Here is a 21,762-nt window from a genome sequence, read left to right as displayed (position 1 = left end):
AGATCGCTGGACAGAGGTGCCGATATCTTTGCAGGTGAACAGGGGTGCAAGTCTTTAGAGTCCTGGTGCTGCCTGTCTTGCTATATGATTGAGACAGAGACACTAACCAGTGATCTAATGTGATGACGGGATGTGTTTCATACTTGGTCTCTTCAGAGGATCCTTGGGTAAAGCTGAAATTACTTAATGTTTTGGTTGTGTGGCCCGTTTCTCTGTGCATGATCCAGCACACAGGTCCCTGAGTGCTGAGGACATCAGTAGCTAGAGAAGGCCAAAGGGTCACCCAAGTTTCACCTGTCTGTGGGAAATAAATGGTTATTTTTAAGATGTAGGTATGGACCATATGTCTGCCTGGGTGGTTCCCATCCAAGACCCAAGGCGATACTAACCCAAAGCGCAGTACCAGCACATGCTGCTAGACTTGACTTGACTTGCCATGTATAGTCATGAAATTATTTAGCTAAATATTTCACCCTTGAAGGCATCAGATAGAAATGTGATACTTGCTAACCATCATGCTGGCTTTTGTGTCACACAAATGGCTGCTTAGGGAGACTCCGATGAGGTGTACTACTTCCACTGTGAGGGACCCTCAGCTACAACATTTTAGCCACGTGTTGCGCACTTCTTTAGACGTGATCCAATATGCATGTGCCTCAGTACTGAGGACCTCATCAACTGAAAAAGGCCAAGACTTTGCTTACATGACTGCTGCAGATAGGTGGCTACTTTTTTCTTAATTTGGGGTGGACCAGTTTTCTGCCTGGGTGGTTGCCCCTCAGAACCAGTGTGGTGTAAAGGATATCATACATGATTTCATGCTCCCACACCAAGCCTGATAAATACACCTACGCATACACTGAATGCTATAGAAAATTAGATTTTTATTTGGCTGTGTGTGTCATGTTTGTGTATTTCAGCAAGGTTTTAGTGAACCACCCTTCCTTTGATGTACAGTAACCGCTAGGCTCTCTCCTTTTCTCCTCACTTCCTTTCACTCTTTTTTGATACTCTTCTGCCCTGAAGCCAGCAGACATGGCAACAGCACCAGAGCACTCAGTACACAAGGGGATTAAAAAGATGTGCATTTCAGTCTAAATTACAAACTTCTCTTTGGCTTTTTGGAGCTCTTGCCATTCAGGATTATGACAGAGAACTATGTTACTCATTTTTTTATTACTCCTGTCCACTGGAAACATAGCTGACTGTGTCTCTCCTGGTTTGTCCAAAACAAATGCACAAGACAGAGTAGCAGGAGGTTCACATTAATATGAATGTTTGCATGTCTCCTCCCTTTAAACTTTTGAATGAAATGGATGAAAAGATGTCTAATGAAACATTCGTTCTAGTTTTCAATAATTTAGTTGTACATGGTCGAAAATGTACTGAACATGTAGTTGCATATACCCTAGATTACCTTACTTACTGTATATAACACATATCATTCAGTAACTCCATTTTTACCCGAGACCATCAAATATGGTCATCGGGTATTAGGAAGGTTTTTCATCCTTCCATTGGTCCACTGTGATCAGCATATGTCCAGTCCTATTATAACTGCCAGAGTCTTCAAATTTGCAGGGATCATTCTTGGGACAATGACCTTGGACAAGTTCAAAGATGGCTAATCTTGACCTATTCTAAGAGGTATTTTAAGATGTTAAAATGTCACTTTCTGTGCCTATTTTTTATGGTATGATCTCACAGATGTTAGCATGGTGATGTCGCTCCCTGCTATCTTCACTTTGTTTTTGGCTAAAAATAACACCTTTCTCAAATATTATTATGTAAAAGTTAGCAAGAAATAAACACTTCTAAAACTGAAAACACTGGTTTTGGAAGCTAATAACACCTTTGGAGTGATTTATAGGACATTTAGCAAACTCAAAGCTAACTTCCTATGATGTTAAATTTGTCTCATTAATACCTGCAAATGCCCAGTGGGTAATCTACAAATACTCCTTGTTTTGCACAACCTTCGGTCTTGTTAAAGCCTCTGGCAGTTGCCGTTAAAATGTAAATATTATTTTTGATTGATTGATAAAGGGGCTTTATTGAAATTGTACAAATTGTACGTAAGACAATATGATCTTAATTATTTATTAAACAACTACAAATGACAAAGTACATAATGCTCATACAGACAAGTATCTTAGCATTGCGTTATATCCTTCTTGCCACCCTATTAGTTACTATAGTGATTAAAAAAACAATCTGATACCCAATCAGAGCATGTCACACTGTGCAACTGGTGCTCATAGTGGTGTTGTAGAATTTTACAACCAATCGCAAAAGTTTTAAACAGGTTCAAACTTATTGTGATGTTGTGACCCATCATGATCCACAAAAGTGAACCATCAGATAGTAATTTGTATAAATGACTTTGAAATAAATTGATTCTGCTTGATGTGGATTTGACTAAGCAGTCACTTTGATACCAGGTTAAAATTACAGACCGAAATCGGACCTATAATTTGTGTTGTTTGCATGGTTGTTTCCAGCCAGCATTAACCCACCAACTGCTCCACTGAACCTGGTCCAATTAATTCCAAACTCTGCCAAGGAATGGATTATTATCATGGCCTTCGTATTGGGTATTTTCAACTTGAATGTGTGTTTAGTTGAAGCATGTGCCAATTTCATTCTGTTATGTATCTTCAGGGTTTCGTCTTGGTCACATTGTCACCACAGTCTGAAAATACACAATAATGAAACTTCTTTGTGTTTGACGGCAGATTGCAAACCAGCTTCAGAGGGGCATACTGCCATCTATTGTATTAGAGTGTGTGGAATAATGACACTAATTATTCTAAGTCAGTCCAATACAGAATGTCAAACAATAAAATGAAAAATAAAATAACCAAAATGCACAATAAATATCTTAACACTTAGGAAACAGCACACGTTTGATAATTTTACCACAATCATATTGCACTTTTAAAACACTGAACAAGAGCAGTCTGAGATAGCTTGCTGTCTTTTATACACACACACAAATATTTTATTTTTTTACATTGAGACCAAGGTGTTTACAGGAGCTTATACCTCCAGTGGTGTATTAGTGACACCACCAGGCAGGAACCGTCATTATTAGTGCATTCTATTCTGCACCTTACACTTACTGCAATAACACTGTGTTCTTGCTGGGCAATTGAATGCACTTAACTGCGTGTGTCTGTGATCAAACTTACTTGCCAACATTTATTCAGAGACTCTTCCATTATGTCATGCTATGCTTGATCGGGGTCAAGCAGTCACTTTCAAGAACATAAAACTAAACTAAAACTAAAAATCATTCTAACGGCACTCCAATGCACGGTGAATAATGGTCCAATTATGGCAGTAATTGAAGAGTCAAAGCCAAAGAGAAAAACTAAATAAGCTTTTGAGTCCCCCATATTGAAAGGAATAATGATGGCACAAAGGCTGCTTGAAACTTTTGTAACAGTCAGATAATTCTACCCATTTGTTACTGTGTCTGAACAACTTCATGAAGATCTTTCTGCTTCTGACCTCACAAAATGGAAATAAATGACAGCCAAAAGGGTACAAAATTGATGCATAAATGTGGAAATGCGCTGTCACGAAACAAAAATACTGTAATGGGGATGTAAACTGGGATTTTGTTGTGCTGTTTTTATTCAACCAACTATGAGTAACCCTCAAAGGTACCCAGAACTAAAGATAAGCACAGCTCCTTTAGCATCATGGTTTGAACAGGATTTACTTTGAAAGGTTCCTAAATTACAGCTTGTTGGTACATCCTTGGGCAAGTCACCAAACGCAGTGTTTCTGGTTCTACCAGCCATTCCACACCAGAGCCTTCAGTCATTAAGGCTTACTTGTAGTTCCTAGGGTTTGTAAGAGTAGAATGGGAGGCAGAGCCTTCAGCTTTCAGGCTCCTCTCCTGTGGAACCAGCTCCCAATTCAGATCAGGGAGACAGACACCCTCTCTACTTTTAAGATTAGGCTTAAAACTTTCCTTTTTGCTAAAGCTTATAGTTAGGGCTGGATCAGGTGACCCTGAACCATCCCTTAGTTATGCTGCTATAGACGTAGACTGCAGCTACGTGATGTGTAACCACATCACGTAGCTGCTGTGAAAATAAAATAAATAAATAAAAGATACATGTCCCTCACAGGATTCGAACCTGTGCTTTCCAAAAGCTCTGATGGCCAGTCAGAAACTTTACCACTGAACTAACATAGGTGGCCTGTGAAAGATGGAGGAAACTGCCTGATATCAGGAAGGACATGGACGTATTTTTAAAAAATAAAACTACACACCATATAAAATCATTGCATTAAACAGGCAATACAAATATGATCTGTCTGTTCCTCTGTAGATGACCCATGGTCACAGACGTACAGTCATGAAATGAAATGAATGAGAAGCAGTTCGCTCGTCTCATCATGTCCACATCTGCTGGCACCTGTCCAGCCAGCCTGCAGGCGTGTCCAGCCGGCCTGCATGCTTGTCCTGTTCGACACACGTATCTTGTGGATGGCGCGCCACAGGACTGACACTGCATCATGTGGAACAGAGCTCACGTGGGTGAAGTGACAGATCGCCCACTGCGTGTTAAGATCTGACGGTCCGTTTCAACCTGGGGCCAGCCTGTCAGTGTCGCCACAGCAATATATGTTTTTATTTATGTGCACGTGATGACAGCAGACACACACGCGTGTCACAGTGGGCAGTTGTTAGTCCATGTCCGTCCAAACACAGTACGTGTTGTCCAGCTGGGATGTCCACATCAACAGATCTCCACAGCCCCTTCTGTCAGTGGCCACACCTCCTGTCAGTTCAGCGCACAGACGACAGCCACACTTGTGGGGCACTTTGACAAATTTCACTGCCAGTACGACAATGATTGTCTGCTGACAATTGTTGTGTTAATAGTACGCATGGCCACACATTTTCTAAGTGCCATGTGAGCAGTGTTAGATGTTCGTGCGTGTCACCTGGAATTTGAACGACACCTGCCGTGAGAGGGTTCATTGGGCTCTCACTGCGCACACTCTGTCTTTGAGCCACTTGTGTGCACAAATAGTTGAAGCAACAGGTGTACAAGGTGTTAGAAGCAGCTACGATTCTACACGTTTTGCATACAAGTCCTGCTTCATGCGCATGTTACACACAAATCGGCCAAATTCTCACTATGTGTGAAGGGGCCCTTAAACAGGTTCATATGTTTTGATTTAGATTCTTTTCCACATCTTGGCATGTGCCTCTTATGCTCATTGAAAACATGCCCTTTTGTACATGTGCCAGCTCCTCTGCAGGTGCAAACACTTAGTTCTCATGTCCCAAACAAAGCTTGCAACACACACTGTCACACAGATATTGACAAAGAAGAAAACTACCAATTTAAAGGGTTATACTGTGCAAAAATCAGCCTTTTAGACTTAATTGATATCACTGGGTTTTCATATCAAGCATCCCACATGTGCATTCAGAAACTTACAATTTGGAAAGGATCATTTTAACCTTCATATACCAACTCCTGCTTATCTGTGAAATGTGTTGACATCTTTACAGACTGATATAGAAATAGTTTTAGTCTCTGGAGATCGTTTATTCATTCATAGTAGGTGTTCAGAGAGTGAACTTGTAACTCACTGGTCTGACCTATTTTCAGCCTTCAAATGTTTTTAAGTTTTAAATAATGAGGAGCATGGTCACTTTGTGGCAGCTAAACCCATGAGCAGTGGCCACTAGCTACTGTGGACTCAACTGCATTTATCCTTTCTAAGCATGTTAACAGTGGTGGGCACACGTTCGATAATCTGATACCAGATAATTATCGAAGATAATGTTTTCTTTATCGGATTATCTTTTTAGATAACTTTAGAAACCATTATCGGACCGATTAATCTTTGTCCGATAACTTTTAAACCGATAAACAAAATAAACAAAGCTGAACAGCGACAAGCATTTTTAAAATTAGGTTACAAAACCTCAGAATTAGTGCATTATTCAACATTAAAAGATATATGTTATATTTTAACTTTGTACAAATGACATAATTGACATTAATGGAGTTATTCTATCGGTATTAATGTTATTTATAATCAAAACCATAAGTCAGCATGACTTTATTTTTCAAGACCTGCGCCTGACCGGAGTGTCATAATTGATAGAGAGTTGGCTTTATGGCTGCTCTCGGAGTGTCTTTGTGCTGGGAGCTGTGTAGTAAACAAGAGCTTCCAGCAGAGGCCAAATGTTGAAAGAAAAGTGTGGTCTCATTGTTGGGGTCTGTTGTTGTTTTTAATATTATTATAAGCTATTAAATTTGTTCTGTGTCAGTGGTAATATTGGAATTTATATCTGTTATCGGTTATCTATAACTTCCGATACATTTTTGGGTGGTTTATTGTTTTATCTTTATCGAAGATAACTTTTCAGTTATCTGATTATCTGTTATCAAAGTTAATTTTTTGGTTATCTGTGCCCACCATTGCATGTTAATATAAATATCTGAGACTGGCTTGCTGTACTATTAATTGTATTAATGCATCATTCAAAAAGTCTATGTTCCAGTATTTCTTTTGAATGAAAGTTTAGTGTAATTTCATTTGTACGTTAGCGGTGTTCGCATTAATTACCAGGTATGGATAGCTTTATGATGTCAGCCAGAATGATGGTGCCATGATTTTTGTGGCAATGGAACGCCACGGGTACACGTCACTTCCTGTAAAATGGTGAATCCAAAAGCGAGAATTCGTATTTACGTGACTCTATTGAAATCAGCTGGTTTGGTTTTGTCTCTAACTTGCTTCTATCAGTCACCTGACAGCTATCATTGCCTTGGAATCCTGACTTTTATACACCAGTCTGACCTAAAATGAACCATTGTACATTAAATTGACTTTATTGACAAGTCCAAACACTTTGAGAAGTGACCAAATTACATATATTTGTATTGAGTTCAGTGATGTTTTCAGCAGCAAAAAATGTCCACCAGAGGGCACTCAGGAAAAGTCTGTGCCCTTCTATATGTGAGACGTGATTTTTCATTCATACCCAAGCCATCCATGATGAAAACTACCCTCCAGTTGAGAAAAGTTAGCATGTTACCCTTAGCTAGCTTGGTAACTACATGTTTTGCCTTTATTCATTGTGCCCAGGCCACAGTAGTCTTGGCCACAGTTTGCCCCTTTACACATTTAGGGGTTGGTTGAAAGTCAGGCCAAGTGAGGCACTGTCCAGAAAGTGACTTTTATAGCCAAGACATGTGAACTTCAAAAGCTGCTTTTCAGAAAATCTATGGCCAAAGTCATGGAAGGGTTTTTCAAAATATTTGTAATCTATGGTTGGTGACAGGTGACTTTATAAAGTAGATTTCCTCGAGCCCACTCTAAACCACTGGTCATCCAGATTCTCTTCAAAACATAGTCAACTTTCAGCGTAACATTGTTTTTATGTGATTGGTGAATAAAAAGTCATTTACCACATCCACTGTAAATTCCTTACAACATGGTATTACTAGCTAATCTGATTTATATAAAGGTGATTAATTAAGTGGACCCCTAAGAAACAACAGTGACTTATTATGTTGTCTAGAGGTAATTAACAATCTGGCATATATCTTTCTCTTCTTTTAGATGGATACACCACAGATGACATTGAGTTCTACTGGCGAGGAGGGAAGAATGCTGTGACAGGAGTGGACAAGATAGAACTGCCCCAGTTCTCCATTGTGGATCATAAGCTAATTTCCAAGAATGTTGTCTTCTCAACAGGTATTATTGTTTTAAAAGGTTCTGCATTGGTTGAAACAGCTGGTGTTTCAACCAACTTTACATCTACACCTACCTCTGCAATGATTATCAGTAATCTCGGCAGTGAATACAGCGAACCTAGAAGATTGCTCCCATAGCCCATCACCATAACCCACCACCACCCCATTACCCCATAACCCACCACCAAAAGAAAGAAGACCTCACCATTGACAAATACAAATTCTGTTTGTGCTGGGCCAGAATCTTGGACAGAGAAAAAAAAAGTAGAATATAATGGTGTAGTATATATATTTATTTATTTTTGCTACTTTTCAGCATGCTTTAATTCTTTGGACTTGTATGTCCCAGATGTTACTACAAAATTAACATTGTGGCAGCTTATAAATACTGACACACATTGCTGTCTGCAATTATTGGTATTATAAAAAAAATAAACCCCATTAAATACCAAAAAATTCTAAATATTATGTAAATGTAAGCAATGTTTGTCTGAGTTAATGCACTTCTTTTTGAAGACAGATGACATTTTCACTTATTTAACAGTAACAAACAAAGATTATGCCTTTGCACAATAAAATATTAATCTGTTTGACATTTTGATATTCAGGAATTTGTCATGCAAGCAAGTAGTTGGACGTGTTGAATACAGTTTTGGGGCAACTGGAGCATTGAATGAGAGCAAAAATATAATACAGTGAGATTGTAGAGACTTTGCCAATTACAGACTTGATTTGCCTTCAGGGTACCATGTTCAACACTGCACTATTAATAACAAAATATTTCCAGGCGAATGCACAATGTGTAACTATGAATTGCAAATATGTTTTCACAATTGGCAGTGTGTCTCTGGAGTGCTGGTGAACTGTTATTTCAATTTTGATCCATATGGAATGTAGGATTTACATTTTACCTGACTTCCTCATGCGGTATTCAATTACATTTATTTGTACAGCATCAAATCATGCATAGGTCACCCCAAGGCACTTAACCTTACACAACCCCTGAGCAAGCGCATTGGCAACAGTGGCCAGGCAAAAAAAAAAAAAAAAAAACACCCTCAGGTGTTTTTGATGACAGGAAGAAGCCTCAGGCAGACCACAATTACAGAATAACAAATAAAGTGCATAAAAGTAATGTCAAGCATGCAAGGACAGAAATGCTGCAGATAAGCAATTCATATACATGTAGAGTTCAGTGGCTGCAACAACCTGATGTCTCAAAAATATCAAAAGTCCATCTCCACAGGGAGTACAAATGGCAAGTCAGTGTTTTATTCAGTTTCTCATAAAATCACTCGAAGACATCCAGGCATCATCAACACACTCACATTCAGTAGCCTCTGAATTTCAAAAGGTCACTCTTTTCTCTTCTCATGCCTCAAACAAGGAAGAACTGTGTTGGACTTGGTCAGCTGGACAGGTGAAGAATCCACAAATCCATGGCCTCTCAACAGCCCAACTCCTCAGTGTCAACTCCATCATCAGCTCCACTTCAGACAGAGAAGCAGAAATCAACCTGCTGAAAAGAACAATTCACAGAAACACCTTCTCACAAATTGGGCAACATCCTTTTCCCATTTAACTTTCACAGATGCATGGTTGCATATTTGTTAGGGTTAGTGATAGGTTAAGGGTTACAACAACAATAATAATGAGTAAAACAGCACTGACCCTGACTGTCAAAAGCAGTTTTAGCCAGTTTAGCATGTCTAAAACTGCCAAAAAACTGGTGAAAACCTACAAAGCTTTTAGGGTCCTATCTCACTAGGTGTGACTGCGACCAAACACACAAACGAGCAACAGTATCACAGTTGGTATCTTCCTGAAGTGACCACTCGCAGCTGAAGGCAAATGATACGTTTGCACACAAAGTGTTCAGTTCTTATTTTTCAGTTAATTTCATATATATAGCGTCGAATCACAACAAAGTTGCCTCAAGGCGCTTTACACAAGTAAGGTCTAATCTTGCCAACCCCTAGAGCAAGCACACAGGCGACAGTGGTAAGGAAAAACTCCCTCTGAGGAAGAAACTTCAACCAGACCAGACTCAAAGGGGTGACTTTCTGCTTGGGCCATGCTACCGACACAAATTACAAAACAATTCACAAAACGAATATACAGGAAATGTTGCCAGTGCACAGTACAGGAGGGTTTCAGAAAGAGACACCACAACCATCTCTGGAAGGAGCTGCACCTCAAACAGAGAGAAAAAAAAAACAGACTCAGGCATCAGAAAGACAACAAATACAGTATAATTTGTCAGCATTAAGCAACAAGAAGAACAAAAGAAATATTAAGGTGATCACCGGCCACTAGCCCTAAGCTTCACGAAAAGATTCAGAATTTAGATAAGTTGAGGTCGCAGCCTGCTCCGTTTCACTAATAAAATTAATTTAAAAGCGTAAAAAGCATAGCAACATACTATGCAAGTATGCTAGCCATATGAAAGGGAAAATAAGTGTGTCTTAAGTCTGGACTTACGACTCGTAAAAGTGTCAACAGAATCTGACTGTTTTATTGACGCAGGGAGATCATTCCACAGAATAGGGGCACGATAAGAGAAATCTCTGTGACCCACAGACTTTTTATTCACCATTTTTATTCACTGAGTAGTCCTGCACCTTTAGAACACAAAGCCCGGGCCGGTATGTAGGGTTTAATTATGTCAGCTAGGTAGGGAGGTGCCAGTAATGGGAACAATTTCATAGACTAGTAGCAGAACCTTAAAATCAGATCTCACTGGGACAGGAAGCCAGTGAAGAGATGCTAAAATGGATGTACTGTGGTCAAACTTTCTGCTTTGTGACAAAACTCTGGCAACAGCATTTTGAGCCAATTGGAGACCCCTAATACTGGACTGCGGTAAACCAGAAAATAGAATGTTGCAGTAGTCCAATCTACAAGAGACAAACGCATGAATCAGGGTCTCACCATGAGCCATAGACAGAATGGGACGAATCTTCGCTATATTTCACAAGTGGAAGAAAGCACTCCTCGTAATATTTCTAATGTGGCGGTCAAAGGACAGTGTAGGATTAAAAATTACCCAATGTTCCTCACTTTGCCAGTGTACTGTATGACACAAGAAGCTAGGCTAAGTGTTAACTTGTCAAACTGATGCCGATGTCTCACTGGACCAAGAATCATCATTTCAGTCTTATCAGATTTTAAAAGTAAGAAGATGCTAGACATCCAGCTTCTCACTTATGCAAGGCAATCGCTTAAGGGTTTTATGTGGATGAGATTACCAGCAGTTATTGGCATGTATAGAATCAGAATTGCCTTTATTGTTATTGTAATTTGCATTACCACGAGATTTGAGTGCAACTCCAAAAAGGTGCTTTCCGTGGTGCAAGTAATTTTTAGCCAATATGAGGTCTGTCCAAAAAGTATCGTACCTTTTTATTTTTTTCAAAAACTATATGGATTTGAATCACGTGTGATTACATCAGCCAAGCTTGAACCTTCGTGCGCATGCGTGAGTTTTTCCACACCTGTCGGTTGCGTCATTCGCCTGTGGGCAGGCTTTGAGTGAGCACTGGTCCACCCCTCCCGTTGGATTTCTTTTGTCTGAGAACTTGCTGAGAGACTGCCGCTTTGCTCCATGAAATTCTTTTCAGAAACTGTTAGAGAGGCAGTTGGAAACCATTTGATAGATTCAGTTGGAAATCGGTGAAGATTCTGTCGGCGTCACGCGGATTATGGACTGTTAAAACCTTTTTAAAGACGGCCCACAGCGGCGGAGGGCACGCGGCGCGCCGAGCGGCCATTCAACAGGCTGGATCGACCAGATCATTTCTAAACTGAATGCTGTGTTGATCTGGGACATCATGTGACTACCACAGAAATGGCAACAGAGCTGGACATAGCACTTTTGCGGCACATTCCACTGTTACAGGAGATTTTGTAATGAAAGACATGTGGAGGATTTCACATGTCGGCACGAAGCAGCTCAGGATGCGCAGCAAAAAAACACCTCAGTCTTGGAAGTCTCACAGGACATGTTGGGGCATGTCCAGCTGTTACACAATTTCTCGGATACTCACTCGACTGAAAGCCATCGAAAGCCGTCTGAATCTTCTGAATGGTTTCCAACACGGAAGTGTTTTTTTTTTTTTTTGCTGCGCATCCTGAGCTGCTTCGTGCCAACGCGCGAAATCGTCCGCACGTCTTTCAGTATGCTATATGTTGCATATATTACGGTAAAGTGCATTCGGTGACTTTTGAAACGAGGAAAAAGTATGAAAAAGAGCGCAAAAGTGACAGAAAAGTACAGAGACAGACAGCAAACATAAATGTAGTAATTTTTGAGGAAAAGGCAGGGTGTTAGTGTCATTTGTGAAGGTGTGTGTGGGTGTGCAGTTTATTTTAAGTGTGGTGCACAGCATTGTTCGCAAGCCCCCCGCCCTTCTTTTTTTTTGCACCGGAGCCACCCAACCTACTGCGCTCCGGGACCTCCCACTTTACAAATTAAGCACTGCTGCCTACAATAAGTCTAGATATGTTCAGCTGATGGCAGGCAGGTCTATAGTGTATTACATAAGTAAAATTAAAGCAAAAACAAAGTTTATTTTTAATTTGACCAATGTCAGATAACTTTATCCTCATTAAATGCCCTTTTTAATATCATGATTTATAGTATGCCTGCCATTTGCTTATGTTTGTTATTGCTTCTACCCCTCTATACTCTCTTTGCAGGTGCTTACCCTCGCCTATCCCTGAGTTTTAAGCTGAAGAGAAACATTGGCTACTTCATCTTGCAGACTTACATGCCTTCTATCCTTATTACCATCCTCTCCTGGGTCTCATTCTGGATCAACTATGATGCCTCTGCTGCTAGAGTGGCTCTAGGTGAGACCTGCTGTGCAAATAGAGTATAACAAGGACACATTTAAACAAGGGTAGACAAGACTGCAGTGAAATGGATTGACCAGGGCAACTTTTCCCATTTCAGTTCAGTACATTCACAGCATTCACTGGAGATGGAGATGAAGGTAGCATGACAAGTTGAAGAAAACATTTCATGAAGCAAGAGCACTGACACATTCAGTCAGGAAAACTCAAAGAAAGAAAAGAAAAGAAAGAATCTACCAAACAGGGGAAAAACGTGTTATATTTGATCTTAGATAAATAGTTCAAACCCCAGGTGAAACATTTGCTATGATTCTTGTTTACAAGACCACAGGTGCATATGAAGGTGATGATGACAACGGTGATTATTATTATTATTATTATTATTATTATTATTATTATTATTATACCTTTTACATAGTTTCAAAATCTATAAGAAAATTGAAAGGCAAAGACTTTTTAAAATACAGTTTTAATGACCCCTCATGTCTCAAATGCCATACCTTCATAGTCCACAAAGGGGCCATGGCGCACATTTTGGGACTCACTGGTGGACAAGATACATTCAAAACTGAAACAGATTGAATGACAAGACATTAGATGCTGTCCTTCCTGCTCAGTGTTTCTTTCACTTTTTGTAATAAGGGCTAATTTTTACTTTATGCAAAAACAGATATGGCAGTCCCATTGATGGTCCACAACTCACTGTAGTGCAACACTTGTGAAAGTGTTCTAGAAATTAAAGAAGAAACTATGGTACATTTTCAGCACCAGTCATTCATCAAAGTAGTTCTTCATTTTGGATTTTCTGTCCCTCTGGGTCATTTTTTAATGGTCTATGGTGCCCAATCTAGAGTGCATAGTGCAATATGCAATGTTTTGGGCATTACATTGGCATTTGACTCATTTTGTATTTTGGTGGCTGGTTGAAGAATGACAGGTTTTCTTGCAATGAAAGGGTTCTGCAAGCAAAACCCTTTCCTTGCCACCACAACTCCCTGAGGTGAAGCTTTTTAGTGCCTCATTCCACAAGATGTCCTCTACCTCCTCTTCCGACCACCCAGTCTCCTTCATATCCCACCAGGTGCAGAAACAAACCTCCTTACACCCACCAGTCACTCCAGGGAGAGGAAGACAACCAGTGTTGAAACTGGAGTGATTCAAGGTTTTTGTTTTCAATTCAATTTTGTATTAATGTGATCCACTCACATGCATCCTTATGTGCTCCAGAGTGTAGTTATGATCTCATTAATGTGAGGTGTATCTGAAGTGGTTTTCTTTTTTTAGTGCATTTGCTTTGTGCTGTCACACAATACCAGTGCACAGGCACTGCGATGGACCAATGGGCCCATGGTTGCACACATGTTCATACAACCCCTGGCAAAAATTATGGACTCACCGGCCTCAGAGGATGTTCATTCAGTTGTTTAATTTTGTAGAAAAAAAGCAGATCACAGACATGACACAAAACTAAAGTCATTTCAAATGGCAACTTTCTGGCTTTAAGAAATACTATAAGAAATCAAGAAAAAAAATTGTGGCAGTCAGTAACGGTTACTTTTTTAGACCAAGCAGAGGAAAAAAATATGGAATCACTCAATTCTGAGGAAAAAATTATGGAATCACCCTGTAAATTTTCATCCCCAAAACTAACACCTGCATCAAATCAGATCTGCTCGTTAGTCTGCATCTAAAAAGGAGTGATCACACCTTGGAGAGCTGTTGCACCAAGTGGACTGACATGAATCATGGCTCCAACAAGAGAGATGTCAATTGAAACAAAGGAGAGGACTATCAAACTCTTAAGAGGGTAAATCATCACGCAATGTTGCAAAAGATGTTGGTTGTTCACAGTCAGCTGTGTCTAAACTCTGGACCAAATACAAACAACATGGGAAGGTTGTTAAAGGCAAACATACTGGTAGAGCAAGGAAGACATCAAAGCCTCAAGACAGAAAACTTAAAGCAATATGTCTCAAAAATCGAAAATGCACAACAAAACAAATGAGGAACGAATGGGAGGAAACTGGAGTCAACGTCTGTGACCGAACTGTAAGAAACCGCCTAAAGGAAATGAGATTTACATATAGAAAAGCTAAACGAAAGCCATCATTAACACCTAAACAGAAAAAAACAAGGTTACAATGGGCTAAGGAAAAGCAATCGTGGACTGTGGATGACTGGATGAAAGTCATATTCAGTGATGAATCTCGAATCTGCATTGGGCAAGGTGATGATGCTGGAACGTTTGTTTGGTGCTGTTCCAATGAGATTTATAAAGATGACTGCCTGAAGAGAACATGTAAATTTCCACAGTCATTGATGATATGGGGCTGCATGTCAGGTAAAGGCACTGGGGAGATGGCTGTCATTACATCATCAATAAATGCACAAGTTTACGTTGATATTTTGGACACTTTTCTTATCCCATCAATTGAAAAGATGTCTGGGGATGATGAAATCATTTTTCAAGATGATAATGCATCTTGCCATAGAGCAAAAACTGTGAAAACATTACTTGCAAAAAGACACATAGGGTCAATGTCATGGCCTGCAAATAATCCAATTGAAAATCTTTGGTAGAAGTTGAAGAAAATGGACCATGACAAGGCTCCAACCTGCAAAGCTGATCTGGCAACAGCAATCAGAGAAAGTTGGAGCCAGATTGATGAAGAGTACTGTTTGTCACTCATTAAGTCCATGCCTCAGAGACTGCAAGCTGTTATAAAAGCCAGAGGTGGTGCAACAAAATACTAGTGATGTGTTGGAGCGTTCTTTTGTTTTTCATGATTCCATTATTTTTTCCTCAGAATTGAGTGATTCCATATTTTTTCCCTCTGCTTGGTCTAAAAAAGTAACCGTTACTGACTGCCACAATTTTTTTCCCTGATTTCTTATAGTGTTTCTTAAAGCCAGAAAGTTGCCATTTGAAATGACTTTAGTTTGTGTCATGTCTGTGATGTGATTTTTTTCTACAAAAATTAAACAACTGAATGAACATCCTCAGAGGCCGGTGATTCCATAATCTTTGCCAGGGGTTGTAGTTATACATGCTACTTAATACGGTCGCTGGGTGGGAAAATAACAACTTCACTACCTGTGCACAAGCAATGACCCTTGCACTGCACTGTGCATTGCTGTACACCAGGTGGTCGATAGGGGCCCTCTGTGTTACACAAACTTCGCTTAGAAAACAAATAAGACTTTTTTCATGCACAAATCATCCTTCTCTTCTTTTGACCAATCTATTGATCTTTGCTGATTTGCACTGGCAACCATCTGTGTTATTTGCTTGGCACATGCGCAAGCGAATGGCCTCTAGACACCCTCATAGGGAACGTATCATGCAACAGGTATTTTTTTTTAACCAACCTAAAAATTCAACGTTATTTTTTTAATGTGCATAGCCGCACTGTCTACTGGGTATTTGTTGTTATAAACTTGAACACCTGTTTCAAAGACACCTGCTGGCCTCTGTTAGCTCACCAATAAAGTGTGTGTAATATGACTTCTTTATGGAAACAGTACTGTGTGTTTGCTGAGGGTGTAAGCAGGATCACATATTCAAATGAGTGCAGCAAATCTTGCCGGAGCTCACAGAAACATGGTGATGGATGACCCGGTTGTTGATTCAACAGCCTTCTCTGCTTTTCTGGAAGTCACAATTTTCTCGGCGTCATCATTGATTATGTAAAATCCTGTGCAGCTTGTGAAGTCTGTGTTGTGTTTCTGGCTGATGCGAGAGCTTTTTCCATCCTTCCAGCCATCCCTCGCTTTAGACAAAAAGGCAATTTCACAGATTGAGCTGCATTTAGTAAAAAAATAAAACATGCCAGAGACTGAATGAAAAATAGTAATGTTCCATAATGGAGGTGGGTCAAAAGAGCTGTAAAATGTTTGGTCACTGGAAGAATAAACTCGATTTGTGCACCACTTTACTGTGGCCATTAAAATGGACATGTAATGGTTGAATTGCATATCTGCTGTGCAACAGAAATCCTTTGTTGTGACTTTTGAGCTCTTGCAGTTATAGCTTTGGAAAATTGCCTGAATCCTATTCAGAGCAGCGGTCACAGACAAACTTGTTAACAGTCTGGTAATAAGTTGGTGAGATTCTTGATAGAAATGAATTATGTTTTCAAAGTACACTCTAGACCCACCATCACCAATAGGTGGACCACAGTCACGGACCGGGCTCACACATTGGTCTATATGGATCCAGACCTATCAGTAGATTTTGACAAACCATTTCTGTTTTAAGCTGTACAACTTTTCCTGCATTTATAATTCTTATTTTAACTTTGCATCTTTGCTCTTTGCTGTTATGGTCATCAAAGTATGTACCACTCAATCATCACCATTCAACCAATCAAATCATTTATTCAAAGCAATGCTACAAGTGTAGCGAGAAGTAATGAGAAACAGACACAGAAGAAGTCCGAAGAAGTGATTAAGGGAGTTAGACACACCAAAATTAGAATACAGGGTTTAATCCAGAATGGACAGACTCCTATAAAAAATGCAATTATTTACAAAAATCAGCATGTACCCACTTATAATAGTCAAACATCAAAACCCATTAATATGAGTCCAGCTGACATCCACAGCTTGTTAGATGAGTCCTTAAAAACTGTCAACAACTTTTCTCTGTTGGAGTTCTCTGCTAATGAACAAGCTCAGGGTTTACAATTGAATTTCCAATAACCTCCCTGTTTCTGGTGCAATGTAGTCAAGAGTTAGTTTGAAGACATTGAGTAAACTCCCCTTTAGGTGAAGAGTGACATGGTGACTTAGTGGTTACCACAGGTGCCTCACAGCAAGAAGGTCGTGGGATCGATTCTCAGCCTTTCTGTGTGAAGTTTGTATGTTCTCCCTGTGTTTGTGTGGGTTTCCTCCGGGCATTCCGGTTTCTTCCCGCAATCAAAAACATGCTTATATAGGGTCTGCTACTTTCTCTGCCCCTGACCAAGGACGTGACTCCATCTGGAGTTGGTCCCCACTGCTCTTAGTGGTTAGATTGTGTCTAACTGTAATTAGGATGGGTGCAGAGTACAAGTTTCGTTGTATGTATATACATATGCAATGACAATAAAGTTTCTATTCTATTCTGTTGATCTGAAAAGCAGCAGAAAGATTGAAACTGTTGTTGGCTGATGTGCTGATGTCTAAAGGTCAGGTTGTACTTCACTTTTTTTGCCTTTATTCTTCTACATCACCATTGTTGTCAGTGCTACATACCAGCAACAAACCTTGTGTGAAATGAAGCGATAAGCTTCAATGAGCTCAGATGAGGCCCACCCAAAAGACAAAAAAGTTGAAGTTCCTTGACTGGCCACTTCATTCTGGCTCCAACAGCATAGATAATGTTTTGGTTAGTGTTTCTGGGACTACCCAACATTTTGACATTTGATAAAATAAAAACAACCTTTTGCAGGACTTGTAAAAATATTGTATACATAATTTTTGTTGTTGGCAAATAAAGTGATTAAAGAAATTTACATTTACATTTTTCTTTCATGATTTGTGACATTGTAACTGCACAAAAGACATTTTTAAGTTCAATCTACAGTGCACATTTGATTATATAGATTCCATAGAGGTACAGGACTTGCAGGCAGTGAAAAGTGAGCCCACAGTGAGTCAAAATGTGACAGGACATTAAAAAACAAACCTTGTGCAGTTAATATTTAGAAGTAGTTAGCGTCAACTATAGGTACAGTAGTGTTCAGAATAATAGTAGTGCTATGTGACTAAAAAGATTAATCCAGGTTTTGAGTATATATCTTATTGTTACATGGGAAACAAGGTACCAGTAGAGTCAGTAGATTCTCACAAATCTGGACTGATGAGAGTAAAATTGTTTTTTTTTGGGTCCAAGGGCCACAGACAGTTTGTGAAATGACCCCCAAACTCTGAATTCAAGCCACAGTTCACAGTGAAGACAGTGAAGCATGGTGGTGCAAGCATCACGATATGGGCATGTTTTTCCTACTATGGTGTTGGGCCTATATATCGCATACCATGTATCATGGATCAGTTTGGATATGTCAAAATATTGAAGAGGTCATTTTGCCTTATGCTGAAGAGGACATGCCCTTGAAATGGGTGTTTCAACAAGACAATGACCCCAAGCACACTAGTAAACCAGCAAAATCTTGGTTCCAAACCAACAAAATTAATGCCTCGCAGATGTGAAAAAATTATGAAAAACTGTGGTTATACAACTAAATACTAGTTTAGTGATTCACAGGATTACTAAAAAAGCAGTTTGACATAATAGTTTTGAGTTAGTAGCGTCAACAGCAGATGCTACTATTATTGTGAACACCCCCTTTTCTACTTTTTTTTTTTACTAATAGCCCAATTTCATAGCCTTAAGAGTGTGCATATCATGAATGCTTGGTCTTGTTGGATTTGTGAGAATCTACTGAATCTACTGGTACCTTGTTTCCCATGTAACAATAAGAAATATACTCAAAACCTGGATTCATCTTTTTAGTCACATAGCACTACCACTTATTATTCTGAACACTACTGTATGAGGGGAGATTAATACGTTTTGAGCCTGATCCACAAAAAGTAGGGTGTGGCTCTTCATCTTTTGTATTCTGAGAAACCAACAGTTCTCAAATTGTGTGAAGTTTTGACTCACTGAGATCAATGTTGAGAAATGTTGGAATCTCAGAATGCAAAAGATGGAGAACCACACCCCACTTATTCTGAGTCCGGCTCAAAACTTTTCAGTGACCCTTCGTAGCATGAGCACATATGCTGACTGCACTTTTTTTTAACATTTTCATTAACATGATTCATTATTAATCAAATGCACCATGATGAAAAATAATGTCTGTAATAAATAATGGTTAACCACACACCTGGATATTCCAGTAATCTCCGTAAAGCTTTCCTCACTCCATATAATAGAATGCAATCCTGAACAGTCTTTTTTTGACCAGGTATTACCACGGTGCTCACCATGACTACTATTAACACCCACCTGAGAGAAACGCTTCCAAAAATCCCCTACGTGAAGGCCATCGACATGTACCTCATGGGCTGCTTTGTCTTTGTCTTCTTGGCTCTGTTGGAATATGCCCTTGTGAACTACATTTTCTTTGGACGGGGGCCTCAACGTCAGAAAAAGGCAGCTGAAAAGACATCGACAGCCAACAATGAAAAGATGAGAATGGATCCAAACAAAGTAAGAGTCTTAACCTATCCACCTTTATTCTGTTGTTGTGGAGGATATATACATTCACCGGCCACTTTGTTAGGTATGCCTTGCTAGTAGACCGGATTAGACCTGCTTTTACCTTCAGAACTGCCTTAATTCTTTGTCGCATAGATTCAACAAGGTGTTGGAAACATTCCTCAGAGTTGATGGTCCCTATTGACATGATAGCCTCACACAGCCACCCATTCAACTGGTTTGCCTATTTTCCTCTGACTTCTCACATCAGCAAGGCATTTTTGTCCATACAACTGCCACTCACTGGCTATCGTCTCATTTTTGGACCATTCTCTGTAAGCCCTAGAGATAGGTGTGGGTGAAAATCCCAGTCGATCAGCAGCTTCTGAAATAGTCAGAGCAGCTTGTCTGGCACTACCAACTATCCCATGTTCAAAGCCACTTAAATCCACTTTCTTCCCCATTCTGATGCTCAGTTTGACCTTCAGCAAGTCGTCTTGACCACATCTAGACAAAATGAGTTGATGCCATGTGGTCGGCTGGTTAGTTGTCTGTGTTAACAAGCAATTGAGCAGCTTTACATATATATATATATATATATATATATATATATATATATATATATATATATATATATATATATATATATATATATATATATATATATATATAAAATGAAAAATTGTCCGTTTTTCTTTTCCTCACATTTTCAAATAAAAACACTTTCTTTTTCTTGATATTTGTGGCTACAGATGGTTTCCTGTCCTTTGCAGTGAAAATTGGAAATAATTATTCATAAAGCTGTCTGTGAAGCTCAGAATAATTACAAAGAATGAAAGTGTCACCACTTCAAATGGAGGGTTACCTGACATCCCCTGCTTTCTGTGTGCCAAATAAACCAGACTGAGACTGTACTTGAAATACAAATGAAAATAAACCAGACTGAGACTGAATTTGAAATACAAATGAGATCTGTTACCTTAAACCGAAGAAGGTCTCAGCCGCTTGGTTGTTTGTCTTTGTAGAATGGACCATATACCATTGCGTGATCCCAGCTGAACTGAATTAAATGCTCCAGAGCAGGGATTCAACGTAACCACCATAAACTAGCTGCATGTGGCCACACTGATATCAGAACTCAAAATGCTGACTTCAAAAAAAAAAAAACTTGCTTTTATTAAGAAGCTGCATTAAAATGCAGCAACCTCAAGTGAAGTGAAACCACACACAAAAATGTTTTCCCATGTGTAGAATCCCCGATAAAAATGGACAAATTAAATTCTCTTTTTTCTATTTTTTTTCTTTTTTTTTTTCTTTGCTAACACAAGAGTTTGTCACTTTTCTAAAGTTTCTGCCGGAGAAATTCTACTGCTTTTCATGTCCTCATCTAACCATTGAGATTTTGTGCTTGCAGTGGCTGGTGGGGAGTGTGGTTGGCCGAGATGATACTCTGTATGCAAGAATGAAACAAAGGGAACTCGATACTCACGACTCGATGTGGGAACCAATCTTTATGGACGATGCAGCACTCGGACTGGCCGATCAAAAGAACAGGGTAATGATGTAAACCTATTTCAAAGCTGAAAACTGAAAGGTCACATTAATTTTGCGGCATAGTTACAGTATGGCATAAGAAATCATGATGTAGCCACTTTGAAGCTTTGTTTCTAGTGGTGGTCAAATGAGGCTTCATGAAGCATTTGCTTTTTTGTGAGCCCACAAAATGGTAGTCCAATTTCATACAAGGTTTCAAAACATGAATAGATTTGAAGCTTTAAACTGATCAGGTCTGGGAGCATACGCAAGTACTGCATCCACACCACACTGCAGAACCACATTGGTCCTGGATAGCAAAAGCTCAGGCAGTCCATCACCACCACCTCTTGAAAATAACCATCTATCTCCTACAGCCAGGTCAAAAGTGGTTATTATCTTGTCAAAGCAGTGGGTCAACCCTTTGAGTCTGGTCTGCTTGAG

The 21,762-nt window shown here is 39.5% G+C and overlaps 1 protein-coding gene across 1 annotated transcript in view; it reads left to right on the top strand.

Moving 5' to 3' along the window:
• The window catches only part of LOC117517096 (gamma-aminobutyric acid receptor subunit beta-2), a 204,106-nt gene that overhangs the window by 171,904 nt on the left and 10,440 nt on the right, over positions 1-21,762 (top strand). The window contains exons 6-9 of the mRNA XM_034178007.1: positions 7,609-7,746; positions 12,444-12,596; positions 19,553-19,797; positions 21,200-21,340. Of these exons, the coding sequence (XP_034033898.1) occupies positions 7,609-7,746; positions 12,444-12,596; positions 19,553-19,797; positions 21,200-21,340 (677 nt within the window). The remainder of the gene's footprint in view (positions 1-7,608; positions 7,747-12,443; positions 12,597-19,552; positions 19,798-21,199; positions 21,341-21,762) is intronic.

Source organism: Thalassophryne amazonica, chromosome 9 (genome assembly GCF_902500255.1).
Source record: "Thalassophryne amazonica chromosome 9, fThaAma1.1, whole genome shotgun sequence".
NCBI classification, from domain to species: domain Eukaryota; kingdom Metazoa; phylum Chordata; class Actinopteri; order Batrachoidiformes; family Batrachoididae; genus Thalassophryne; species Thalassophryne amazonica.
This window is presented reverse-complemented; position numbering and strand designations above follow the sequence as displayed.